At 31.6% G+C, this 26,226-nt stretch overlaps 1 protein-coding gene and 1 long non-coding RNA gene across 3 annotated transcripts in view; one reads left to right on the top strand and one right to left on the bottom strand.

Moving 5' to 3' along the window:
* The first annotated feature begins 4,781 nt into the window (after nt 1-4,781).
* The window catches only part of LOC139503200 (uncharacterized), a 36,066-nt gene continuing 14,621 nt past the window's right edge, over nt 4,782-26,226 (top strand). The window contains exons 1-10 of one of the 2 annotated variants that reach the window (XM_071292943.1): nt 4,783-4,886; nt 6,362-6,408; nt 6,812-6,854; nt 7,398-7,609; nt 7,881-8,038; nt 9,261-9,424; nt 10,239-10,320; nt 10,472-10,649; nt 11,860-11,902; nt 12,570-12,907. In XM_071292943.1, the coding sequence (XP_071149044.1) occupies nt 6,370-6,408; nt 6,812-6,854; nt 7,398-7,609; nt 7,881-8,038; nt 9,261-9,424; nt 10,239-10,320; nt 10,472-10,649; nt 11,860-11,902; nt 12,570-12,832 (1,182 nt within the window). In that variant the 5' untranslated portion in view covers nt 4,783-4,886; nt 6,362-6,369 and the 3' untranslated portion in view covers nt 12,833-12,907. Of the gene's footprint in view, nt 4,887-6,361; nt 6,409-6,811; nt 6,855-7,397; nt 7,610-7,880; nt 8,039-9,260; nt 9,425-10,238; nt 10,321-10,471; nt 10,650-11,859; nt 11,903-12,569; nt 12,908-26,226 lie in introns of those variants that run through there. The other variant, XM_071292944.1, reaches the window with a different exon arrangement.
* On the bottom strand, nt 13,176-14,574 carry LOC139503201 (uncharacterized). Its single transcript, XR_011659059.1, has 3 exons — nt 14,417-14,574; nt 13,736-13,824; nt 13,176-13,297 (listed from the first exon to the last, which is right to left on the bottom strand). It is a non-coding gene; the product is annotated as an uncharacterized lncRNA (long non-coding RNA).

Below are 26,226 nucleotides of genomic sequence, written 5' to 3'. Positions count from 1 at the left end.
AAGGTGAAGTAGGTACATTTGAATTGTTTACATCTGTTTCTATTGGCTTGAAACTAAAAGGTTCAATAAATATGGCTCATTTGGGATTTTATACATCTTATATATATGTTTTTACATAAATTATTGCATTTCGCTTCGGGATCATTGTAAACTTTTAAATTATAGACAAATTTTCACAAAACAATTGGATTCTGGTAGGTGCAAATTCCCGTAGATCTTTTTTGTGCATAATAAAATTGAGAATGGAAATGGGGAATGTGTCAAAGAGACAACAACCCGACCATAGAAAAAACAACAGCAGAAGGTCACCAACAGGTCTTCACTGTAGCGAGAAATTCCCGCACCCGGAGGCGTCCCTCAGCAGGCCCCTAAACAAATATATACTAGTTCAGTGATAATGAACGCCATACTAAACTCCAAATTGTACACAAGAAACTAAAATTAAAATAATACAAGACTAACAAAGTCCAGAGGCTTCTGACTTGGGACAGGCGCAAAAATGCGGTGGGGTTAAACATGTTTATAAGATCTCAACCCTCCCCCTATACATCTAGCCAATGTAGAAAAGTAAACGCATAGCAATACGCTAATTTAAATTCAGTTCAAGAGAAGTCCGAGTCTGATGTCAGAAGATAAGCATGAATTCCGCAGAACAAAATCCAATGAAAGACAATCATCAATTTGCATCTTAGCCCCCGTTGACTGTTTTTAGTGGGATAAATCCCCAAGTGGGCACTAATTCCTACGAAAAGACAGTCGAGTACACGGTCATCTTTATAGGTTCAGGCGTGTTGAGGTTTACTACTAAAAGAAATATATTTGATACTTCGTCTCGCCTCAGATTCTATTATTTTTATATATATAAAGGCTATAGGTTGACAAAAAAACATTAAAAAAATTAGAGTACTAAAAAAATGAAATATATAAGTCAAGTGAAATACCTTTCTAATGAGTCACAACAGAGCAGGCGTGTTCGAATAACATATTTTTTTACTAAAAGTACTTGACGACAGACTTCTTAACTGGATCGTTAAAATGCATGACTTAAAAAAAAACTTCAATTTGTGTGTGTGATATCTAGGGTTATTTCGTACTATGGAAGCGTATTAGCGCCACATATTTTTTTTCCTATCCTTGCGTTATAACGCAAACCTTTGTGATATAACGCAAACCTTTGCTTTATAACGCAAACCTTTTAATATAATTTAATATAACGCAAACCTTTTGCGTTATAACGCATAGGTTTGCGTTATAACGATGTTTGCGTTGTAACGCAAATATTTGCGATATAACGCAAACCTATGCGTTATAACGCAAACATTTGCAATATAACGCAAACCTATGCGTTATAACGCAAACATTTGCGATATAACGCAAACCTATGCGTTATAACGCAAACCTTTGCGAAATAACGCAAACCTTTGCGTAATAACGCAAACATTTGTTTTATCTTATTTCTTATTTAAGATTCAAAGGAAATAGTAGTTATTTATGGAGGATGCTGTATATATTAAAATTTATCACCTTTGTAGACATTGCAAAGTAAAATGCAAAAAAATAATGAGCAGAATAAGTCACAAGTCACTATTCGTAAAAGTAAACCATCATAGGCCAAAGTACGGACTTAAACACGGAGCATTGGGTCACACTGAACAACAAACTATAAAGGCCCCCAAAAACGATATCCATGTTACTACTAGTATATATATTACAAAGAAAATTGAGAAAATTGAGGTTATACCGAAGAAAAAAAATCAACCCTGCTAATATACATGTAGCTATAACCGAATATAAATATACTTCCAAAGTAAGCTCTCGTTTGAGAACTGTGTAAAGTAGGTTAGATTCAAACAAGCTACCCTTTGGCAATAAATGTATAGAATGAAGATGTTTGATTAATAAAATTATGTTCTATCTATTCAAATTGCTACCCAAGCATCTTAAAAAATACTTCATAATATTGAAATGAAAATTCAATGACTTTCTATCAAAGAATCTTGATCATATTCTGAGATTTAAAAAAAAATGTTTCCTTATTAATAATTCATTTTAAAGCAGAAAGATCATTTTGTCTATTTAACTTGGAGGTTTCACAATTGTATGACATTATTTTTTATCTTTCAATTTGAATATGACTATATACTATACTATATCTACTTTCTTGTTAAATTGTATACTTTTCTGATGCACAAATCAGTCTTAATTTATGTATAATTGCACTTCAAGTATTCCATTATTCCTATGCATATTTATTATAATGATTTGGCCTTGTTTGTATGTTTCTTTTTATCTACTAGTAAATCACATCCGAAATGAATGACAGACGGACATATATACAAAACTTAATGACTTGAATTGAAATCAAGATATTTGCGTTAAGGTTTGCGTTATAACGAAAAGGTTTGCGTTATAACGCAAAGGTTTGGTTTGCGTTATATCGCAAAGGTTTGCGTTATAACGCAAACATAGGAAGAAAAATAAAAAATAAAATGTGTGGCGCTAATACACTTCAATTAGTCTTTAACATCTGAAATATATTAGTCTGCCCTTCCAAAAAATATTTAATACGGTTGGTTTTTTTTGTTGTTTTTTTTTAATATTTTGAACTTCCGACAACCGATCAGTCATCAGTTTTAAGTTGACCAAATATATAATTTTACCTAAAATGAAATGCCATTATTTTTTTAATCGCGTCTTAGCTTTTGTCTTAACAAGATGTTGTTATTTATTGTTTTAGAATAAAAAAAATAAATATTTGCATGCGTATAAAAAAAACGTTGTGATAGTTATTTGTTTGTATCAATGAAGTTACAAGTTGCGTATATTTCATTGATAAATTGACGCAGGCGTTGCTCCACTGTTGGGGCAACCATTCAATTCAAGTAAGGGGGATATAGTTGCAATGTGTTTTTATAAGGGAGAAAAAAAAATTCCACATAAAAAAGCGCGAGCAATTGTTTTTAGATTGTGGATCCTATCAACCATTTTTTTTTAATTTAACACTTTTAAAAAGGAAATCTGGATTCAGAATAAATTTTATGGCATCATACTGCTCGACCACAATTTTTTTCCCCTCAAATTTGGGATCAGAACTTTTTCTTCAAGAAAAAAAAACAAAACCGCTTCTCCTTTAAAGTGAAATGGTTGTTCTCTTAACCTTACGAAACGTCTTTGTCTATTTATTTAATTTAAGTATCAGATTATGTACATGAAAAAAATAAATATTACAAAGTAAGGGAAAAATAAAAAGGGTACAAAAGGGGAAGTATATAAATTTCGATAAGACTAAAGATGGTTGATATTCAGCGGGTTTTGTTTCTATTACTTATCAACATGGCTTTTCATAGATGAACGGACAAGAAAAGCCAATGTGCCAATGTGTCTTTAGTTTTTTAATTTGTAGTTAAGATTGGGGACGAATTAACAACCACAGTGTTGACAGGTTATAGTAACTTCTAGTCTTTGTTGAAATTGTGTGTTTATTATTTATTTTTTCAAAATTTTTATGCATTTGTATGTATCGATTTTTGTGTGGCGTCCATTTTGATTAAACTAGACTAGTACACCGACTTGTTTCGGGACCAGCTGGTGTACGTCCTTGCCTTCGAATGTGTAATTTTCTCTGTGTCCATGGGCTGTTTTGTGTTCTTTTGTCGGGTTGTTGTCTCTTTGATACAATTCTCTATTCAAGTGATACAGTAGATGAACTAATTATACCACTCGGCCATGCATATTGGTCTTTTGATGTTGTCCCTAGAAACTTAAGTCTTACACTGGCTATAAATTTTGCTTGAGACCAAGATATTGTCAAAAACTTATTAAAACAGAACTTGCATTTTCAGATTAAGAAAGGGCAAGTTTGTGGAACACCCAGAAAGCATGATTTTGCATCATTTGTTCTATATCTTCTGGGGCCTTCAATGGCTCCAAAACCCTTCAAAAAAAAAAATTTCTCGCTACGCTCGACAAAACATGTTTGCCAATAATTTACAAAATGGATACAATTTAACTTTAATACTGTGTACGTATGCGTAGTACGTGTATATGCAGTTGTGAATATAGAAGATTCATTTCTGCAGAGGATGGTGATTAATTCTGATTAAATGGTACATAATGACTTGACTATACATGTATTATTTATAATAAACAAATAATTTAAAATTGTATGTTTTCGAATATTATAAATATAGCTGTGAAAATAAATAATCAGTCCCTTGCTTTAATGAAAATGAAAAATCTTGCTTCAAAAGTGCAGAAAATAGATAACCTGTCCTCTTAGTTTACAAAAATAAATAACCGATCCAAAACAAATCCTCCTGCCCCCCCCCCCCCCCCCCCCCCCTTCCCAAGAATATCAAATGGTTGTCCCCTAACTGAATATGTAAATACATTTTTTTTATTCTTAATTGCAATTATAGTAATTTTCATTTTATAACTATTTAATTTTACAATTTTGTTACAAATTCAACAGATATAAAAGAAAACATTAATAGCAGCCGTATGTACACTATAGAATCCTCTGAAACAAGCAGAAATGAGCAATTATAAGTTGGTTTTTTTTTAACATCGTTTAATGTTACTGAGCTGGGGTTCTTTTTGTTCAGCTATGACAATTTTTTATTTTCTAATAAATAATTAATAAAAAGTAAAAACATTACAAAATAACTTTCATTTTTCTATTTCGTTTTTGTTTAACTGTCTCGGTTATCTCAAGGGAAGTTAAAAATCAAAAAACGGGTTTTGATAATAAAAATATATAGAACGATACTCCTATTTTCGCGCCGCACGTGGACCTCAAGGTTAAAGTAACTGGTTAAAGTACTATAAAACACAAGGGATGGCGGTTGTAAGTCACACTATACGGAAGGATTTGTAACAGACATCAAGTAAGTAGATTTCATCAGTCCATTTTTGTTTGTAAATATAAATGATACGAAATAAGAATTACATACTGGTACATGTAATGCCAGCAAATCCAGCAAATTTCATTTGAAGTAGAGCTTTTGTAACATTTGTAGATATTTTACTTAAACGTTTGCATTTGCTGTTAACATGCACTGGTAAAGCCAAAAACTTTCATTTGAATCTTGAGAACATTTTACAAAAAGTGATTTGAAATTAACACTGTTAAAGCTAGCAAATTTCATTTCAAGTAGAGATTTTGTAATATTTGTAAAATAAAAACCAAAAGTGTGCATTTGCCTATTAACACTGGTTATGGCGGCATTTAAGAAGAAAAGCTTTTGTTATATTATATTTTACCAAAAAAATGTTCATTTGCTATAACATACAACACTGGTAATGCCAGCAAATTTATTTTGAAGTAGAGCTTTTGTATCATTTGTAAATATTTTGCTAAAAAAAGTGTATTTGCTATTTTACACGGTAAAGCAGACAAATTGCATTGTCCCGTGCATTTGTTATTAAGACGGGTAATTGCTGTCTTTTTAATAACATTAGTAACGCCGATAGTTTTCATTTGAGGTACAAACTGGCTTTTGTAATATTTGTAAATATTTTACATAAAGTGTGCATTTGCTGTTAACACTGGAAGTGTCAGTTGTTTTAATGTAAGGTAGAACTTTTGTAATATTATGATTATTTTACAAAAAGTGGTCTATTGCTGAATTTGAAAATTGGGCAGGACGGGATTTCTGATTTTAATTTTTCATCCTAGCCCCCCTCCCTAAAAATCAAATGATTGCTCCCTAAACCTTTTTGGAAGGGCAACAAAAACGCCCCTGGTTATATTTTTGTATTATGTGCTTTTTACCAGGACTAAACCGTATATATCTATATTTTACCAGGACACAACCGTATATCTATATTTTACCAGGACACAACCGTATATATATATTTTATCAGGACACAACCGTATGTATCTTTATCCTGCAAATCAGCATTATATTGTACAAATAACAGGTATCCAATAATATTTTGCTTTATTTGTACATGTACAAATAAAGTCTCCTGTTACTCGCTTTGACGTTGATCAAGCAGTAAGGCGGGTATTTCTTTCTGGGTAACAGTTCATTTTGGGATCCTCATCGCGGTCCGCGTTTAAACTATGTCGATTTCTTTGAAAAATCAAAAGCAATAATTTCGATATGAACAGTTTACCTCAAGTACCGGGTGTAAATTGCAGGATAAAAACAGAATATGTACATTGTCGGAAAATATAAAATTTATTTGTACTCCTACGAAACAGGAGAAAAGCTCGGTAGAGTCTCGCTTTTCATCATGTTTCTCAAGCTCGTACAAATAAATTTTATATTTTCCAACAATACACATACATTGTATATATATTTTACCAGGACTAGTTAAACCGTATATATCTATATGACTTTTTTTTCTATTACAGACTCAACAATGTTCGTCTTACAGTTCTTGACTTGTCTTCTGCTAACAGTAAGTTTATTATAATAAGGCCAAAAAAAATAAAAAAATATGAGTTTCATAGTTCCCTATATATATATACCTACCCTAAATTTTAAGCTTAGAAATGGCATTTCTTAAATACAATTTTGTTCATTTTTCAATAAACGCAAGTCAGAATTTCTCTCCCATAGACTCGATGTAAAATAAAATAAAAATAAAAAATAACCTACCTACAAATGTACCTTCCTTATTTTTTCAAAGATGTAATGGGAAACGCGCATATCATTCGTTTCAATCTAAATGAAACGTACTACAGAGAAATCTAAAATTATGGTCTTTTAACACTGACTTTTGCTTGATACAGGCAGGTTTGACTGTGTAAAATCATAGTTTAAAAACATGGTCAATTTTCATACTATGACTGTATTTTTAGGTTGCTGTCAGATCTACTGTACCAAAAGGCTACATTTTGGATGGTGAGTAACTTATATTCACGTCAGATTTTAAAAATATAATTTAAGGGAATTCGCTCCTCAGTTTGAAAATAATAAGCTTGTCAAAACACTAGTTTATATTGATGGGTAATAATAAAATCAAGAGCAAAAAATATATATAGGTCAATGTGCCTGTTTTCGAGATATTAGCCATTGAAATTTTGGCGGGAAAATGTTCTCTTGACTTTTCATAGCTTTATCATTGACAGGTTTAAGTTCTCAAACACCTATTAAAATTTTATAAGACTAACGAAAGCTCATCATTATATGTCGCGAATAAACTTGCAACACCAAAGAAAAATAAAAGACTGACACTTTTAATTTAATTTTTCCTGTATGTCATTGTTTTTCATTCATGATTTTTTATAAAAATAAATCTTGAGCCGTTTTCTCATTTGATTTTCTCGATATATTTCTACCATAATAATGGCTTCGTTTTAATTTGGTTGTATTGTTTTTCATTTGTTATATTCTATGTACATTGTATATTCATTCGATTAATACCGTATCGTTTTATTTTGATAGTTTCACAATCCTGTGGCGAGGTGGAATCTTCACCTGACTATTCTGGACGCAATGCTAATGTGACCATCAAATCGGATCTATATGTCCAAGCACAGATCAAGTGTCGACAAGGTCTCGTCACGCTCAACCCAATTAATGAAACCAATACTGAAACCACCCTCAGTCTGTGTTACACAAACGATACGAGCCCTGGATGTTCCTGTGAATTTAATGTAAGTAGATGGTCTTGATATAAAGTTGGATGTTCAAACATCGAAAACATGTATTTATGTTTAACCATACTCTTTATTTACACACCAAAGTTGTGGTATTTTTAATAACGTCATGGTCTCTGGTTATGTGTTTCATTGGAAATTATTCAACTTCGGTAATACCAAAGCCGTTATTAGAGGATATGTATTGCATGGATCTATAGAAAGACAAAAGTATAAAAAAAAAAAAATTGGTATAATATAAAAGAATCCAATTGACTTTTTTTTTCAGACCCCATCGAACAAATCTAATTTCTACTCTGCTGAATTGCAAGTATTCTGGGGATTTAACAACGGCACATTAATGAATGAATATGAAACTTACACAATTTCCTGTATTGCCGAAGGAAATGGAACTGGAATAGTTGCGATGAAGGATATAGATGAAGAGTAAGTATAATTATTTATTTACGAACAAATATGCGGCCCCTCATGGGTGTGTCCAAGTAATGATTTATTTACGTACAGATATGAGGCCGCACAAATATGAGGCCCCTCATGGATGCGTCCAAGTAATGATTTTTTTTACGTACAAATATGAGGCCGTACAAATATCAGGCCCCTCGTGGGTGTGTTCAATTAATCCCGTAATCAGAAATGTTTTGACAATATGATCACATAATCATACAAAGGACAAGTCTTGTAATTTATTTAGGCAGCTACCATTTGGTTAAAAATGAAAAAAAATATCATCCTAACCCCGTCCCCCCTCAAACGATGGCTTCCTTACGTACACATGTTTTTTTAATAGTGCACCGACTTGTGTTTATTTAAAATACAGTAAAAGCTGTATTATACCGTTTCTTTGACTGTCCATGGCGATAAAACAAATTTCTGGAATGTGTCTCGAATGATTTTATTCTCTGATGCATGATTTTTTTTTTTTTTTTTTTTTTTTTTTTTTTTTTTTTTTTTTTTTTTTTTTATCGTTTTGTTTTTTTGTTTTTTTTTTTTATCGTTTTGGCTTTTAAAAAGCTTTCCCTATTTTCCCTATTTGAGTATTCTCAAATTATATTCCTGTTAATTTGACCCTATGGTACAATTGAATGACTAGTCCAATGAATCAATATTGCCTTATTGCCCCAATATAGAATTCATCTTCACATAATATTCAATACTGAATCTGTCTATGTCGTGATGTTACATTATTCGTTCAGATGAGGGGGACGGTTTGGTACCATTCAAAAGTTTAAACCCGCTGCAATTGTTTACAGCTGATGTTCAGTAGTTGTTGTTTATTTGTTGGTGTGGTTTATCAGTGTTACTCGTTTTTTTTTTTTTTATAGATTTGACCATTTTTATAGATTTGACCATTGGTTTTTTCTGTTGAATGGTTTTACACTTAGTAATTTTGTGAGGTCCTTCATAGCTTGCTGTTCGGTATGAGCAAAGACTCCGTGTTGAAGACTGTACTTAGACCAATAATGGTTTGCTTTTTCTAAATTGTGACTCTTACTCTTGTATATCTATAAGAATATATTTTTCCGTAATGATGTAAGGTATATATATAGTTGCTACAGATATACCCTATGTTTATATTTTTTGAGGAATGAACAAGAAACTAAACAACTCTCTAGCATGAGCATTGATTGTCGATTTGTTTTTATTTCAGCTACCTTCCTGTAAACCACGAGTTGGTTAAATCTCTCGGCCGTGATTATACTGCTGCCGAAGGAAATGCAACTCTTGAATTGATTGACATTCTTGGTAACGTGATATCAGATGCTAAAGTTGCTATGTCGAAGAAAGTTCAGTTGTTATTAACTGTCGAAACCGGTAAGACCTTTAACATACGAGAAGACATCAGCAGATGACATTCGGCAATCCTCGGTAGAATCCGCTACTCTCCTATCCGGAATCGGCCGTGTTGAGACGAATTCAGCAGATGAATGAAGGATACAAAACTAATGTGAATTAAGTTTTTTTTTATCCTACATTGAACTTTTGACGTCGTTCATATGAAAAGTGAAAGTAAACAAAATATTCTCAAGATAATGGACGCCATTGGGGAATCCGATTAATTTCTAAAATTTGGGACCAAATTTCTTTATACAAATACCAAATGGTCTATTGTACTGAATTAGTCCTAAATCTTTATGTTTTCAATTTGTTATTTTGGTTCCTTGTGGAGAGTTGTCTTAATTGCAATCGTATCACATCTTTTTTTACCACCCCTTAAAGTGGGTATACTGTTTTACCTGTGTCCATCCGTCTGTCCCATGAATATTTTCGTTATCTTTTACGGGAACTTTATGCATTACAATTATTTCTGAAATTTGGTATCTGGGTTTATATGGGTTTAATGAAGCTATACCGTGCTATGCATTTTCAGATTCGTCACTCGACAACTTCCTTTTTACCGAAATATTTGAGCAGAGTAGCTCGAAGATTTACTGGTTTTATATCTACATGTATTTAACTCTACTATTATTATTTTTTATTTTTTAAAGAACTAGCATTGATCATTTGTCCTGCTTGAATATGTTAAACATTTACCTCGTAACATTTACTAAACTAAAACGAGAATTAACATTACAAGACTTTGTCGGGAGAACATTGAGTACTAAACTGTCTATTTGTCATTTTACAGATTACTACCAAGGCGTGATTCCATACGATTGCAGGGCTGTCAGTAAAGATGGGGCAACAAGCTACCGATTTCTGCTAGCTGGGTAGGTATTTAAAATTTATTTTAGAAATTTATGAAAAGCTGAGATTTTAGAACCATAAATATTATTAAAATATTTGAAATTTCTACATGGATACAAATTTTTTTATTAAAAGCTGTTTCAGATTACTTGACAAATCTCTTTATTCTTTCAGATGTGGAGATGGAACCATCATTCCAAAAAACAAAGGTTTCACAACCAAAACCGGTGCAGGTAACACAAAAACCGCCACCAGTCCATTCTTTAAAGTATTCAAGTTATTGGAAACTACAAAAAAGGGTGGAATCTCCTACGAATGTTCATTTACAGTTTGCAACGCCACCTGTGACGGGGTAAGATATGAAGAATTGTTCGCTTAAGGATGTTCACTTGTCATGTTTTTTTTTTTGCAAGATTATCAGAATCCTCTAGTCAAATCCATTTGAATACCTTAAATTGTTGCCCATTGACCCCCATTTTTCTTTTTTATGTCCAATTATAAGCCATTTGTAAAAGTCTTGATATAAAATCTTTGTAATTTTTAATAGTTTTTGAGAACTTGATCTTGTGTCAATGATAAAATCTATGAGAAATCAAGAGAACATTTACCGCAAAATTTGTTATTGCTAACATCTGGAAAACAAGAACGCAGACATATTTTTTTGGCTTTTTTTGCTTCCTTTATTAATCCCTATGATCAATATATACTGTCTAGTGTTAACAAGCTTTTAAATATTTTGAAACTGAGTAGCGAACTTCCTTAATTATTTTACACGTGACCGTTTCAGTTCCTACATTGTACGTGTGTGCTACACATTATCACATTTCATGCAGGCATTTTCAATTTTATTGATTTTTTATTTACATTCTTTCTTAGATCAAAATTTGTTTTCAGTGTATGGGCGCTTGTGTTAATGTCTTTTGGTTGAATTAAGGGCCCTGCGTAGCTTGCTGTTCGGTATAACGTAAGGCTGTGTTGACTGTACTTTGACCTATAATAATGAATACTGGAGTTGTCTCATTGGCGCTCTTGCAACATCTTCTTATATCTGTTTATAAGAACTCAATGTTCAGTGGTACATTTGTAAATGATTCACACGTTTACAAAAAAATTAGTCTTAAATGTTTTACGGATTTTTTAATGATTTTACTTTAAAAAAAATCATTTAGAGAATACTTTACTTCAAACAACTTCAGTAAAGTTTTCCTTCTACAGTCTCTTAATACATGATTCTTGAAGTATACTGTTGATTGATTTTTCTTTTCCTATTTATTTGAACTCTTTTCTCAATTTTCTGTTCAGAATTTTGTATCCCTTGATTATCATGTCTTTTGATTCCAAACTAAAATGTTGGGATTTGTCCTTGATTTTTCCAATTTGTTTTAAGGCGGGTGAATACTTTTATTCTAAACTGTACTACGGAAGTTGATTTTTTTCGTTTAAGAAATTAAATGTGCATGAAATATTGCCAACCATATGGATATTAATTTTTCCAATACACTATATTTACTTCATGAATACGAAAAAATGCATTTTCACCTATATTTAAATTTCTTTTACAGTCATCATGTGCCATGAGAAACAAGCGATCAGCAGATTCTTTGGGTAAGTGTTATCTTGTCACATTTTGTTTGGAACCTTCTGAAGTTACAATAAAAGCAGGTGTATAAAATAGTTAGATCACTTGCCATAATCACATATGTTCTCGGTTTTGATATACATGTTGTGATTCTAATCGTGAGGAGCAATACACGAGACTGCAAAACAACGAGCAAGTAAAATCTGGATCCGGTTCCAATGAAGCATAATCCTGATGATGAACTGGGTCCAGATGTTGCATATTGTACTAAACTTGTAATTGCTCCTAGATTCGGAACCCTCCGAAGATATCCGATTGGCAAACCTGCTTTTACAGTATCCAATTTCTAATTTATATACTAGATTAATGATCAAGTGATGATAATCGAACGCTATACTTAACAGAGCTGACTTTAAGTTAATTTTCAATGAGGTGAAAGTTGTTATTCAGTTTCAAAACATCGCCGGAATTGTTTACCTGTTTTTTGTTTGTTATGCTTTATTTGCAATGTGATACATGTATTACAATCATAATACGTCTACAAGAAAGGATATTTATATTTTTGCTAAATTTAAGTTGCAAACGATCTTACCGGATAACATTTAAAACTGTTTCTTTACCTTGAAAATGTAATTAAGTGAATTATGGTTCTTTATATAATTATTATACTATACTCTTCTTTTTTTCCCCAAGCTGAGATAGAAGAGCAAGAGAAAGTGAAGACACCATTGTACCATATTCAACGATTAGAAGATCGTGTGGAAGATCGTCTAGACCAATCACGACAGGAACTTAGCGACCTGAAAATGGATACTCGTCTGAAGCTTGCTTTCCTTGAAATCGTCGGTATCGGAGCTGTTGCGTTGTTATCACTTGTAATCGCTACATATTCATGCATCCGAGTGGAACAGAAACGCCAACGTGAAAAAGTGAGCGCAATGGCGTCCTCGGCATAATGTGCTTGAACTTTTGCAATTTGTTGAACATTAACTGTTACAATGATCCTTCTGAATAAAATATGGTGCATTTTACATCTCTATTTCTTTTATAACCATTTAAGACACAAATTTCTGAGGAAAAGATTTGTATTTTTTTTTGGTATAAGTAAAATTGGTACAAGACTTCTAAGATTTCTAAAGGTCGTTGAAGTCCCAACAATATATTTTAATATTAATGGGGGGGCAAGGGGGGTCCCAATAACAGCAAAACAGCAAATTGATTTTGCTCATAACAGATAACAAGGAATTAAAATGGACAAAAACAAAATATCAACATATAAATGTAAATAAACAGATAAGAAATAGTAAAAGTTCAACAGATTTTTCTAAAATTGAAAATAAATCTGTTTTTTAAAACATGTCTCTCTCTGTAGATGTACGTGCTATGAATTGTTCTTTTTCTTGCTTCTGGATAGGCCTGATCTGAAAGAAGTAACGACAAATTCAAAACAATTTAAAACATTTTTAGTTATCATACCAAAATTTATTATATTTGATGAAGAAACTGTCTGTCTTTCTTTTAATTATGATGTCTATTTTGTTTATATAATATTATTCACTCTCTTAATTGTCATTAATAACAGTCTTGCTCCGTGTTGAAGTCCGTACTTTGACCTATGATGATTTACTTTTATAAATTGTGACTTGGATGGAGAGTTGTCTCATTGGCACCCATACCACATCTTCTTATATATATATATATTGCCTCTGGATACAGCAAGATAAAGATGGCTATGCTATGCACTTGAACAGCAATTGTTGAATTTTTATACAATAAAGGGATTAACGTACAGTAACTCATTAAACTTTTACAATTTAAAAGTCAACACTCTATCAAATTAAAAACTCATTATTGCATACCTAATCTCCATCTTCAGAAACACTGTATAAGTCAGGACTGAATAACAATCTAATCTTTTTTGCTGGTGTTTCATAACATTTTTCTCACTCTACAAGAAATATTTGAAGTTAAAATAACTATGTCTCGCATACAGGCGTCGGAGAAAGAAAAAAAACATCACTGCACAACAGACATCAAAGTTTCATATAAACCTCTGAAGAAAGAGATACCTTTCTAAGAAAAATTATTTTTTTCCAAATAGGACCCATTAATTTGTATTCATGCTTGACTATATTTCTTCCATAGTTTAATAGTTAATACACATGATATACACATGATATATATCATGTGTATGCTACACTTTTACCATTATATATTATTTATGAAAAATTCACTGTTGTCTAAGTGTGTATACATTTTCCTCGAGATAAAATGTATATTATTTACCATTTAAAATTCCTTGCAGTCAGAATTAATACATTTTTTGCCCATAACAAGTATAAATTTGATGACCATTCAGGCATTCATTTGAGAAGAAAGATTCGACTGGGGTGTGTCTTTTCAAAGAGTTTCGTTTAGTTCGAAAAGGACATCGGTGGTCTACTAAAAAAGTGCATAGTTAAGAAAATTTGTCAACAGAAGGCATGACAGGCTTATAGGATCTATGTTAATATTTATAAATACATAAAATAGATACTTACAGACTTTTGTTGTCTATCCTGATATGTTCCTGGTGCCGTTTCAACCACGACAAATACAATACACAAACGGACATTGAATCGTCGCTCCTAATCTTTGAATATCTTTCCTCCATGTACTAAATCGAATAATTCAGCGCCCCTATCCACTACTTTCTCGAGGAAATGGTTAATGGAGTGATTGAAGTGATCGTAATATAACGACTGGATTATTCGGGTTATCCATGTACTGACAAATATATTAAAATACACGCTGTGGATTTATTATGTAATTTCCGTCGTTTGTTTGTCATTATCTATCGTGCGAAATTTTACATTCGAATGTTTATAATTTATTAGGGTTTATATGATCACGATGGGCACAGTATGTGGTCATTAAAATATGATATGGGTAATTAGCATATCATATGATAACAAATCTTGTTCGAAGAAACTTTAGAATCGTAAGATTTTATATTACAATTCTCTTTTTCGTTTAGTTAGGTTAGAATATCTCACAATAACCTCCTTGCTAAAATTAAAAATCATTTACGTTATTAAAAAAAATCGAAGTATGGAATATACCAATATGTTTTGTAAAGGAACATTTTTTTCATAGAAAAACAAGAATATTGGGTATCAATCCGTGACAGAAAATGAATATAACCACATTAAAAAAACACATTAAAAAATTAAGCAAAGGAACAGCGCTGTAAGTCACATTAAACCTTCAACGTGGAACGAAAAGTATCTCACAGCACTGCACGTGTAAGACGACCACTAGCAACAGCCAGAGCGAAATAGTTTGCCAAAAAAAATGAATAGACTTCGTAAGATGTTACACCAACCATTTCGGGTGCGATCAAAAAGGAAAGAAGTACGTATTTAAAAATTTTAGGAGTTCTTACGTGATTAAATCAAACTATATTATATGCAGAATAATTTTTGGTAAGTAATATAGATACATATATCAAATGAAAGGGTAAGGACTGCTGAACCTTGCAGAACACACACATTTGACAGATGAATACAAATGAAACAAAAAGTTATGAATTAGTTCTATAAAATTGAGGACGTACATTGCCTGTTACTCAGATATGAAGTACTTAGTTTGGTGTATTCAAAGTTATGATATCACTAGTACAGTCTGATGTGTATATAATGGTATACTTATCCCCCATATATATATTTGCATGCTGTTTTTTGGTGTTGACGTCCGGAATACTACACTGTTGACTTAGCTTCTCAGTGTTCCAGCTTTCCGTAAAAACAATGGTTTTTCCATGATATTACTGTAACATTGCTCTTATCAAACAAATAATGAAGGTTAAGAAAACATTCGTTTATAAGTAATGAAAGCATTTGAATACTGGTACGATTGAAGTTAGAATAATGCGTCTTGGCACGTCTTCTTACAAAGTTATTTGTATCTGCTGAAAAATGCGTCAAAACATCTGACTCAGTTTGTCTAGTACAAAACGTGTTAATAACATAAAGCATGTTGTCATTCTGGGTGTATGTATGTAATAGTTACCACTGGACATCATACATCGTTATTATCGTCATCCTCATCATTCTTTATATAAATAATGACGCGAGTATCTTATGGTAAAAAGGGACATAAAAAAGTGGTTGAAACTTTGCTCCATCATGGATAGCAATCTAAATAAATATAATTCTCTAATTTCGTTATCCTCTTATAAAATGTAAGCACTATCATGTTTTTGGAATGATTTATCCGGGTTATTGTTTCACATGTAAATAATAAAATAATAAATGGCGAATTAACTTAAAAACTATATAAACTATGAAAGTACCAAAGCACTTACTTCAAAGTTGCTTAAACCCGCGGGGATTTCAAAAGAGCTTTTTACACAAGACAAAGTCAATGAAGACATTCCATTACGAATCTATATCTACTGGATTTATTGTTATTTTGTTCAAGTCCTGAATATGCACGTAATTTTAGCCTAAACATGTGTTCAGCAAACTTAAAAATCGTCTTTTTTTTTTTTATCTAAAAACTGTCATAGGGTGAAACTTGCACATTTATTTCTTATCTAAGATCGGTATTTAATTTGCCTTGGCCTAGAGTGTTAAGTATTTGTAGATTTATTGTTTTCGTGAACTTTAGCAGACTGTCTGACTGACCGTTAACTTTAATGTATGATGCAGCTGTGTTTGAACTGTAATCATTTATAATTAGAAGCCGTACAATTTATGTTCCTGTTTGTTTATATTCTGTTCCAATACTTCCGATACTATTATTTCTATTTTTTGTTCATTATTCTCTATTCTGTAAACCCCCATCCACATCCTCAGGTATAGACGAAGTGTCATATATGTGGTCTAGTAATGTCAGCAGTGTGATCTGCACATATATCATTTTGTAGAAAAAGATGAACGCGTGGCGTTATACATTGTTTTGATGTAAGATATGATACATCTTTTCTATAAAATCGATTGATTGACAGATTGGTGGTTGCAGACTGAGAACGTGCAGTGTCAAATAGTTCATGCATGCATGCACGGAACGAAAAGCTATTTTAAAACAATACATACGTATTACCATGCATGGGGAATACCTGTAATAAATTAAGGGTAGACCAGGATGAAGTTCGGTAAACTTTTTATACGGGTTTTACATTTTTTTCTATTTTGGCGGATGAAGACAATTCTATTCCCAAGTCACCCTTAAGTGTCCATAAATTCAGCAACACCCATACATATATATATATACCTACTTTCCAATCTTTTAAAACAAATAAAAGAAAGAATAAGACAAAATGATACACATTCTCAAACGCCTATTTTATCGGTAATAATACTTGAGGGTCTTGTTGGAGTTGACAGAATATCAAATCACGCGACTGGGAAACGCAGAATAAAGGACAAAACATATAGCATATACAAAAAAAAATATAAAGAATAGAAAATAAAAGTATGATCAAATAGAGAATAATGAGCAAAATTATAAAGAATAGAAAAAATGTTTTAAAAATTAAAAGAATACAAAATCGATGGACCATCCATCCAGACCATTATAATTTTGTAGTTGTCCATTTTTGTTTAGCATATTATTTTATTTGAAAGATATAAAATGACCATACATTAAAAACCTCTATGAAATGACACAGATTCAAATAATTTACAACCTTCGATTTGTTTAATGTATGTTAGCAAACAAGTGCCGCATATCTATCAGAAGTTGTAAAATAATTATTACTAATTACAACAAACGCGGCTTAAAAGCCTTATCAATTTTATGTAATGCACGCGTACGTTGATTGTAGGCCCATAGTGTTACCACATGCCGAGAAGTCTTCAAATGGAAACACAAGATAATTAATGACAAGACGCAGGACACTTAAACTGGACCCCTGTTGTGTTCACTTATCGCTACACTGACGGTGCGAAGCTACATTGTATAGATGGAACGGCGGACCAGTTTATATGACACTGATCTGTAATTTTGTATAATATGATCACTTGGTATTTCTCTCTATGTACGTGCAACGAAGATGACAGACAGTGGACATCAAAAGGAGGAAAGACAAGTTAAACATAGACGGGATAGTTTTCCAGTTTCGATTATGAAACATTCATCACAGTTCAAGAAATTGGAGGTTAGTTTTGCTCAGGTTACTAGAGGTGGGGTGAGGGGTGGGGGTCACGGATACTGGGGTCCCCTCGTGGATACCCGACATACATGCTTAATGCATACTAGACGTTTAATAAGTCTCTGCGTATGTCCCTTTTCAAATCCTCGATCGATCCGCATCTGCGAATCAATTTGCATATTTTTTTTACGATAGCACTGCATAAGAATAATATCGATCACTCGATAATAAACAAGTACAATTTGGAATAAAACATTTATGGAACTCCAAAACTGATTATGATAACGATAATCATATCAGTAAAGAAAGAGGTGTATCATGAAGCAAAGCTTAATGCTATAACTAAATTTGACTTTACTACTCTGACAATTTGTTATATCACAAAGATAAATTTATATACTACAAGTGTGGACACAGATCAGTGTGGATAGTATATTTGGGTTTTTGACAGTGTTTTGTATGACTAAAGAAGTTCTTTGTTATCCCCATTGGTTTCTATATTATTAACTATGTTTCATAATATGACAACCAACCTGAGCATTAGCAGAGTTGTTTATTTTATATTTAGTTTTTTATGTTCAAGACGGGCATAAAAGAGCTCGAGACACTAATTGCATCAGTTACTAAATGATTATGTCAGATAGAGTATGTTCCACATTCTTGATTTTGGATACATTTTGAAGCTAGTAGAAGAGGAACACATAACAAGTTAATTTTTTCATGATGTGATTTTTTTTATATTGGAGATGGTATCTGAAAACATGCGAACATAAGGGACGACATCAAAAGATCAATGAAGGATAAAAAACTTAATTCAAATAGTTTGGGGGTGGGGGTTGAACTGCTGCAAGATTTGGTTATCCGACATTGATTTTTTACATGTATCCATATGGGTCAATCAATTTTTCCCAAATTAAGTTAAGAGGGGGGTAGGGGGGTCAGTGAAAAAACTATGTGAATTAAGTTTTTTATCCTTCATTGAACTTTTGATGTCTTCCCTAAGTTTGAACGTAAAATTATTAGATAAATATTTTTTATTATCTTAAGTTTAATTATTAAGATATTAATAATGTTTCTAATTGGTAATCTCATTATTATTTCCTACTGGTGAAAGTTGAAGTAATTTTTAAACATTTAAAAAATTAAAAAGTTAACTTTCTTTACGCTTAGTCTTAGAACAGCTGTTAGGACACACTAGCTATGAAATTGTTTCATAGAAGGATGGAAAATGTACCTATTATTTTAGCAAAAAGTGAAAGATACCCAGGGGCGGGACCAGTCATTTTTAAAAGAGGGTTCTAAACATTTGTTCCAATTTAAAACCAATGATCGTAAAAAAAAAGGGTGTTCAAAGCACAGAACCCTAACTGGATCCGCCACTGAATCCAAAGGATCATATTTATACTCATAAGTCTATGAAAAAATAACACACCATTGCGAAAAACGAATAAACGAGCAAGAGATTATTGTATGTAAAAAAATATAGTTTTGAACATTTTCATAAGTACCTAAAGAACTGTACTCACACTCTTATGCAATCTGTTTGGCACACAGAATAATTGACAAAAAGTCTGCATCTTCATGGATAACATGACCATTTCAGTCAAAATATAATACGCTGTTCTTTATAGGTCACCAGACACTTCTATCAAAAGGATTTTTTTTTTAAAGAAACACAAAAGTTTAGAAGGCAGACAAAATGGCAGAAATTACTACAACCACAGAGAACATTAGTGAAGGATACATTTTGAGGAAAATCTTTAGAGGTAAAAAAAAAAAAAAAAAAGAAGTATCTTAGAATGCTGAAATTAAGATTCATAATTGTTGTTTTATAAAAAGTGTTCTTTCTTATCTCATTGCTAAAGATTTTGAAAGTGTTAATTTAAATATAATTCATACATGTATTTTGACTATTTTGACTATGTACTATGTAGTTCGGTCGGAATTGTTATTAGTGATTTAAAATTCATTATTTTAAGAATGCGTGCAATGTATCGGTTACTCTATGAAAAGGAATATATTATGAATTTTAGAGCATTATTTTAATTAAACAAATATAAGATCAGGCAAATGTATCATGTATCATTTGCACATCTTATCTATACGGCGATCAGATCCGGCTGCTCCTTCAGTCCTTGTACATCTCTCTGAAACATTTGCTTACTTTACAAGTTACAATTCGTTTTTGACAAGGTTAATGTAAGATGTTGCAAGACTTTTACCATCTTGGGTTATGCCCATTTATAACCATAAACAATGCTGGATGTTTCTGTTCTCTAACTTAAGTTTGCCTCAACCGAATGTTAAAATCACAAAACTGTCTTCACTACTTGAATCCTGTACATGTATCTGAATGTGGAAGTTGACACGTGCACATTTACGAGTAGGATCATTTGTAGCCCATAGACACATTTTTCTTTTTTTTTGTATGAACTGCATTTTTTTATTTGATCTTTCAGATAGCTTTGGTTGAACGGAATAATGGAAACATGTATTTAGGAATATTACATTTACAAAGATGATTGTTTGAAAAGGTCAGAAGAGTTTGAAGATGAATAATTCCAGCTACAGATCTGCATGTCACTAAAAGATCAGATTACTAAACGATTAGTACCAGATGCATTATAACGAAGCTTCAAGTTGTCTCTCAGTTTGTCTGTAATAAATAAGACCGTTGGAATTTCTTTTAAATTATTTTAATTTTGTATCATGTAATACTTTTAAGATTATTTTTATATAGAACAAAATTCATATTGAATGTAGAATAAATTTATTCTGTGTCTCAGCCTCACCATACAGATAACTTAACTCAAAATAAATTTATTTTATATTTTATTATAATCCGAAATCGCATTGAAACTAGAATTAATTTATTCTGTGTCACAGCCTCACCATACAGATTACTTTACTTCAAAATAAATTTATTTGATATTTTATTATAATCTGAAATCGCATTCAAATAGAATAAATTTATTCTGTGTCATAGCCTCACCATACAGATAACTTTACGTCAAAATAAATTTATTTTATATTTTATTATAATCCGAAATCGCATTCAAATAGAATTAATTTATTCTGTGTCACAGCCTCACCATACAGATAACTTTACTTCAAAATAAATTTATTTTATATTTTATTATAATCCGAAATCGCATTGAATGTAGAATAAATGTATTGTGTGTCTCAGCCTCACCATACAGATTATTGGACTTTCAAAATAAATTTATTTTAAATATTGTTATAATCATAAATGACATTGAATGTATAATAAATGTATTCTATGATTTTCTCGAACTAATAATAGATATTATGGCTCTATAAAATAAATTTATTTTATTTTATAGATGATCATATACTGAAAGCACCATGCATTTAGAATAAATTTATTCTATGTTGAATCCTTTACAGAGAGTTGACTGAAAATGGACAGCTAAGTGTAGATTTCAGTATAAATTTATTTTGAAATGTAACAAATAAATACTAATATAACAGAATTGTCTTTGTTTTTCATGATTTTTTCTCTAATACATGGGTTATAGAATAAATTTATTACGTTCTGGTCCGAATTTGGTCTCTAATTGCACTTGTCAGAATTAAGAGTGAAAAAAGAGGAAAATTGGTTTTTTCCTTTTTTATTCTGCTCTCTGTTAAATGAAATATTAAAATAATTCGGTCTTTGACAAATCAGTATTTCTTATTACGGATATAATCCTTTGTAATGCATTTCATTTTCTATGACTATGTTTTTAGTATCAATTTATGAATCTAGAATGTGTTTAAATTACTACTCAATATATTATAATATTTTTTATACGCTCGTTTACGGAACGTATTATGGTATATACTGTTGTCCGTCTGTTGTCAACATGTCGGACATTAACTCAAAAACTCTTTAACCAATTTGCATTAAACTTTGGGAAATTGTTTATATCTATTGACGTGAGCTCCCTTTTTTTTCTTTTTTTTTTCTATAAATTTTAGATTTTAAGTTTCTGGGTAATGGGTTTTTATTCAATAAAATTGGTGGTTTTTTCAGTTTTCTGATAATATCTCAAAAATGCTTTCACAAAGCAAGGAATTTTGGTGAATTGTTTATATCTATTAACATGACATGCATGAGGTCACTTTCAATTTTTATAAATTTTAAATTTTACGTTTCCGACTCGTTAACGGGTTTTATTAATTAAAAAGGGGGGATTTTCCAGTTTACAGTCATTAACACAAAAATGTTTTCAGGAGTTCTCATGAAACTTTGTTGAAATGTTTATATCTATTGTTGTAAACTCCCTTTCGATTTTTATTAATTTTAGATTTTATGTTATTGAGTTAATGGATTTTATTCATTAGAAAAAGGTGGTATTTTCTAGTTTTCAAAAATAACTCAAAAATGCTTTCAGCAGTTCTCATGAAACGTTGGTTTTTTGTTTATATATATTGACTGAAGCTCCCTTTGTTGCTAATAAAAAAAATGACCTAAAAGAGTTTGAATATTCTGACTTTTTCTAAATGACCATTTAATGAGGTGTGTGAATTTTTCTTAATAAGACTATGAGGCAAAGTGGTATATAGGGTAGCAAAATCAAAAGCACCAATTACAAGCATGCAATTTATCAAGTTCTTTGAACGAATTTTGACACTCCAAAAGCAATTTATTCCACTATTTTCAAAGGCCTTATTTGAACAATTTTTTATCAGCTGAGGTTTTTGATTTTACCAAGTGTACTAGTAAGTAGAATACATAACATAGTTTAGTAGGGAAACAATGGCTTGAAACGAAAGAAATCTTTGTTTGTAATGAGTTATGTGCAGCTTCGGACCCAAGTACATGGTTGGAACTTTCATTGTACAATGCATTTGGTTCTGCTTTGAAAAGAATCACAGAGCTGAGTCTATGTACCATATAATATAAAAGGTTAACTGGTTGTAAGGACCTAGTCCTTAATTGAGATCCTTGTCAGATATTCCTGGCCATATGTTTTCCTTTTTGTCATATTAAGAATTTTTTTAATTTAATATGTTCGTACGGGAAACAAGGAACATTATTCTCATACAAAAAATTAAGATAATTCTAAGTACACATTCATAAAAAAAATGGTATTATTACAAAGGATAATCATAAGATATACTTGAATTGTCCTGGACCTCACTTCTGTGTTGGGTAAATGTTAATGGAATCCTTCTCTGAATACGGGACAAACATATTAGTAGTGGTAGACCCCAATGTCCAATGATATTCAATTTATACCGAATATTGACTGTCAAAAAAAAATGCTAACATTCCAATTTTCAATAACAGTTAACAGCAAATACATTATCACAATAACAGATAACAAAAAAACTAATAGCCCAATAACAGCTAACAAAGAATAAGACAATAACAGCTAACAGCAAATATATTTTCAAAATAACAGATAACAAAGAGTTAAATTGCCCCATAACAGCATAACAGTTAAACCCCTTGCCCCCCCTCATTAATCATCCATAACTTTGAAATTAGAGTTACAGATAATTTGCTTAAGCATGTAGACTTTGGTTGACTTGCATGCAAGGATTTTATAAACGTTCGCTCAAGCATTGAAATTAAGGTTGTAAACGTTTAGTAACTAGTTTAGGCAAAGTTAAACCTGTATACATCTTATTTATATTTGATTGGACATTATCAAAATCAAATTCAAAGTTAATACAAACAATGCAGTCAAGCCAACCAATCTTTAATCTACACGGATTAGGAAATTGGCTCTAATTTAAAAGTGATATTTATAATTACCAATAACACTTCCATCCACCGTAATTCAAATGCCTTGTATCCAATGTATTCAGTTATTTATGTTTGTTTCTCTACTCGTAATTTGACATTCAAATTGGCAATGGTTTGTTATTGAGGATAATTCTTGCTTAAATTTTCAGTTTAAATCGGAGTAATCGGCACGTCAGTTGAAATGTTGAACATATGCGCAAGCTTGATCGTAAACAAACTGCTCCTGATCATGAACTGTTGGATCTATTTCTGTTTTTCAACTTTTTTTTTAATTGACAAATTTGTTATTTTACATGTATTACCCCTGCTGAAGTTTCAGTTTCGTACTTTCTTAACCCTGATTAGATAGTGTTTAGTTTCGTATTTATATGTACTATTAGGGGTCTGCATTTTTTCACTCCATACAAGGCCAAAAAGTTGCATATACATGTATTGTATGGAGTAAGGGGGAATATGTAAAGAGACCACAACCCGACCAAAGACCAGATATCGGCCAAAGGCCACCACTTCCTTTGGTCTCGCAACACCAACTTTTTTGAGTGCATTAATATTGTCTTGTTTTTCAAACGATAAGTTTATTTTTCTCATTTAAATGCCAATGAAAAACGTGCTGTTTAGAGCGCTAGCTGTATGCATATCCATGAATTGTGAAGTAATGCGCAATTGGTATTTCTTTTGCGTATCAGAAATGGGTCTAACAATCCACATTTTCTTCAGATTTTAGTGAAAATACGCACTTAGAATTTATGATTGAAAATCTACGGCGTAGTTCTCGAAATTGGACGCGAGCTTTCAATTGTAAAACAAGTTTGTCCATGGAAGTCACCAATGTTTAAAAGGGCAATTTAATCTAGGTAGAAAAACCTGGATGTTTTTTTTTTCCGAAAAACCAAAAAACTAAGACGGATTCTGAAGGGCAAAAAAGAAACTGCAAGTACTCTTCCGAAGTTCTTTTGCCCTTCTCTAAAAAAATAAAGATCACTTGGCCTATTGCAGTTGTGGGCATGCTGGGGAAAATGATTAATGCTACAGACACGTTTAGATGCAATACCACCTACTTTCTTACATATTTCATAGAAGCGCCAAATAAACAAAAATACTGATACACATACTAATAACTGAAAGACAAAAGTATGGATATAAACGCCTGTATTTTGTGTAAGAAATGATTGTAGGGCATACATAAACTGAATGACCCTCACTTTGTTGATTTTTATTTACCAAATCATGTTTAATCCTCATTTTCACCATACTTCTCTTTCTTTGAAAATACCGAAATATTGAAGTTGCACGAATTTCTTTAAGCGAATTTGGGATGCCATAAAAGATTTCTTTCATATTTTTGTTCTTCGTCAAACAGTTTTTTTCAATCCTTAACCACACCAGAGACATATAATACAATATGTCTCTGGCCACACTTTAATCATTTAAAATATGTTGCATATCAATATTGCCAAGACAAAAGAATACTACAAACCAGAAAAACGTGAACGTGCTGCAACCAGGCAATTTAAACTCAGAAACTGGTCTTGTTATCAGACAACAATACAGGTAGACGGGATTTGTTGCTGACCATCAATAACCAGATTAACATTTAGTGACAATGGAACGTCAATAGAATTTGATTTCGCAACATCATTTGCTTAGTCTGTTTCCCGGCCGTTATTGAAATTCTTGTTAATATTTGTATATTCCTAAGGCATACTGAATGTTTTACGGAGGGACCAACCTATCATTTGCTAGACCAACTGCTAATAAAATTACAGAATGCCATTGTGCACAGATTCGTGCCATAAATTTTTCCCATAAACCGAACTGCCAAAGCATCGACTGCAGAAAAACATTTAAAGCACTAAAGTTTTAACCGTATAATTATTGCCAATCCCATTATAATGAGTGGAAAAAAAATACAAAATCATAAGGCAAAGCAGAACCAAAAACGAATTTGTTGACCTTTCTTAAAATTATTTTGGGATTTTTTTGTTGCAGGCAGTCATTGCTATTGAAGGTGAAACATTCATTGGTAAGGGAAAAACCAGGGTCTCGGTGTATGCCTCATGATTTGAACATTAAAAATGACTCAATCAATTCAACTTTCGAACTGTCAATGTTTTTTCAACAATGGAGTCATGAAAGAAATTTCTGCTTGTTTAACAAAAAATGCATGTTTAAAAATGGGAATTAAATAGAATAATCTAGTGTACAGTCGCGTTTTTAAAGTCGGTCTGTATATTTGTATATGTTTCATCAAACTATGATCTTTTTAAGGTGGTACCCAACACTTTAACTAAAATTAATTTGGCTCGTTTAATTTTCTTAAAATTTTGACAAAGTATTTACTTTGACCCTTTTACAAAAACATAAAAATTTTAAAAAATTTGAACCAACCGTTTTATCAGAAAAATTACACTGGTTATATAGCAGTTTGACAAACACTTATTTTGATCATTGAGAAG

The sequence above is a fragment of the Mytilus edulis genome, chromosome 14, assembly GCF_963676685.1.
Source record: "Mytilus edulis chromosome 14, xbMytEdul2.2, whole genome shotgun sequence".
Lineage (NCBI taxonomy): Eukaryota > Metazoa > Mollusca > Bivalvia > Mytilida > Mytilidae > Mytilus > Mytilus edulis.
This window is presented reverse-complemented; position numbering and strand designations above follow the sequence as displayed.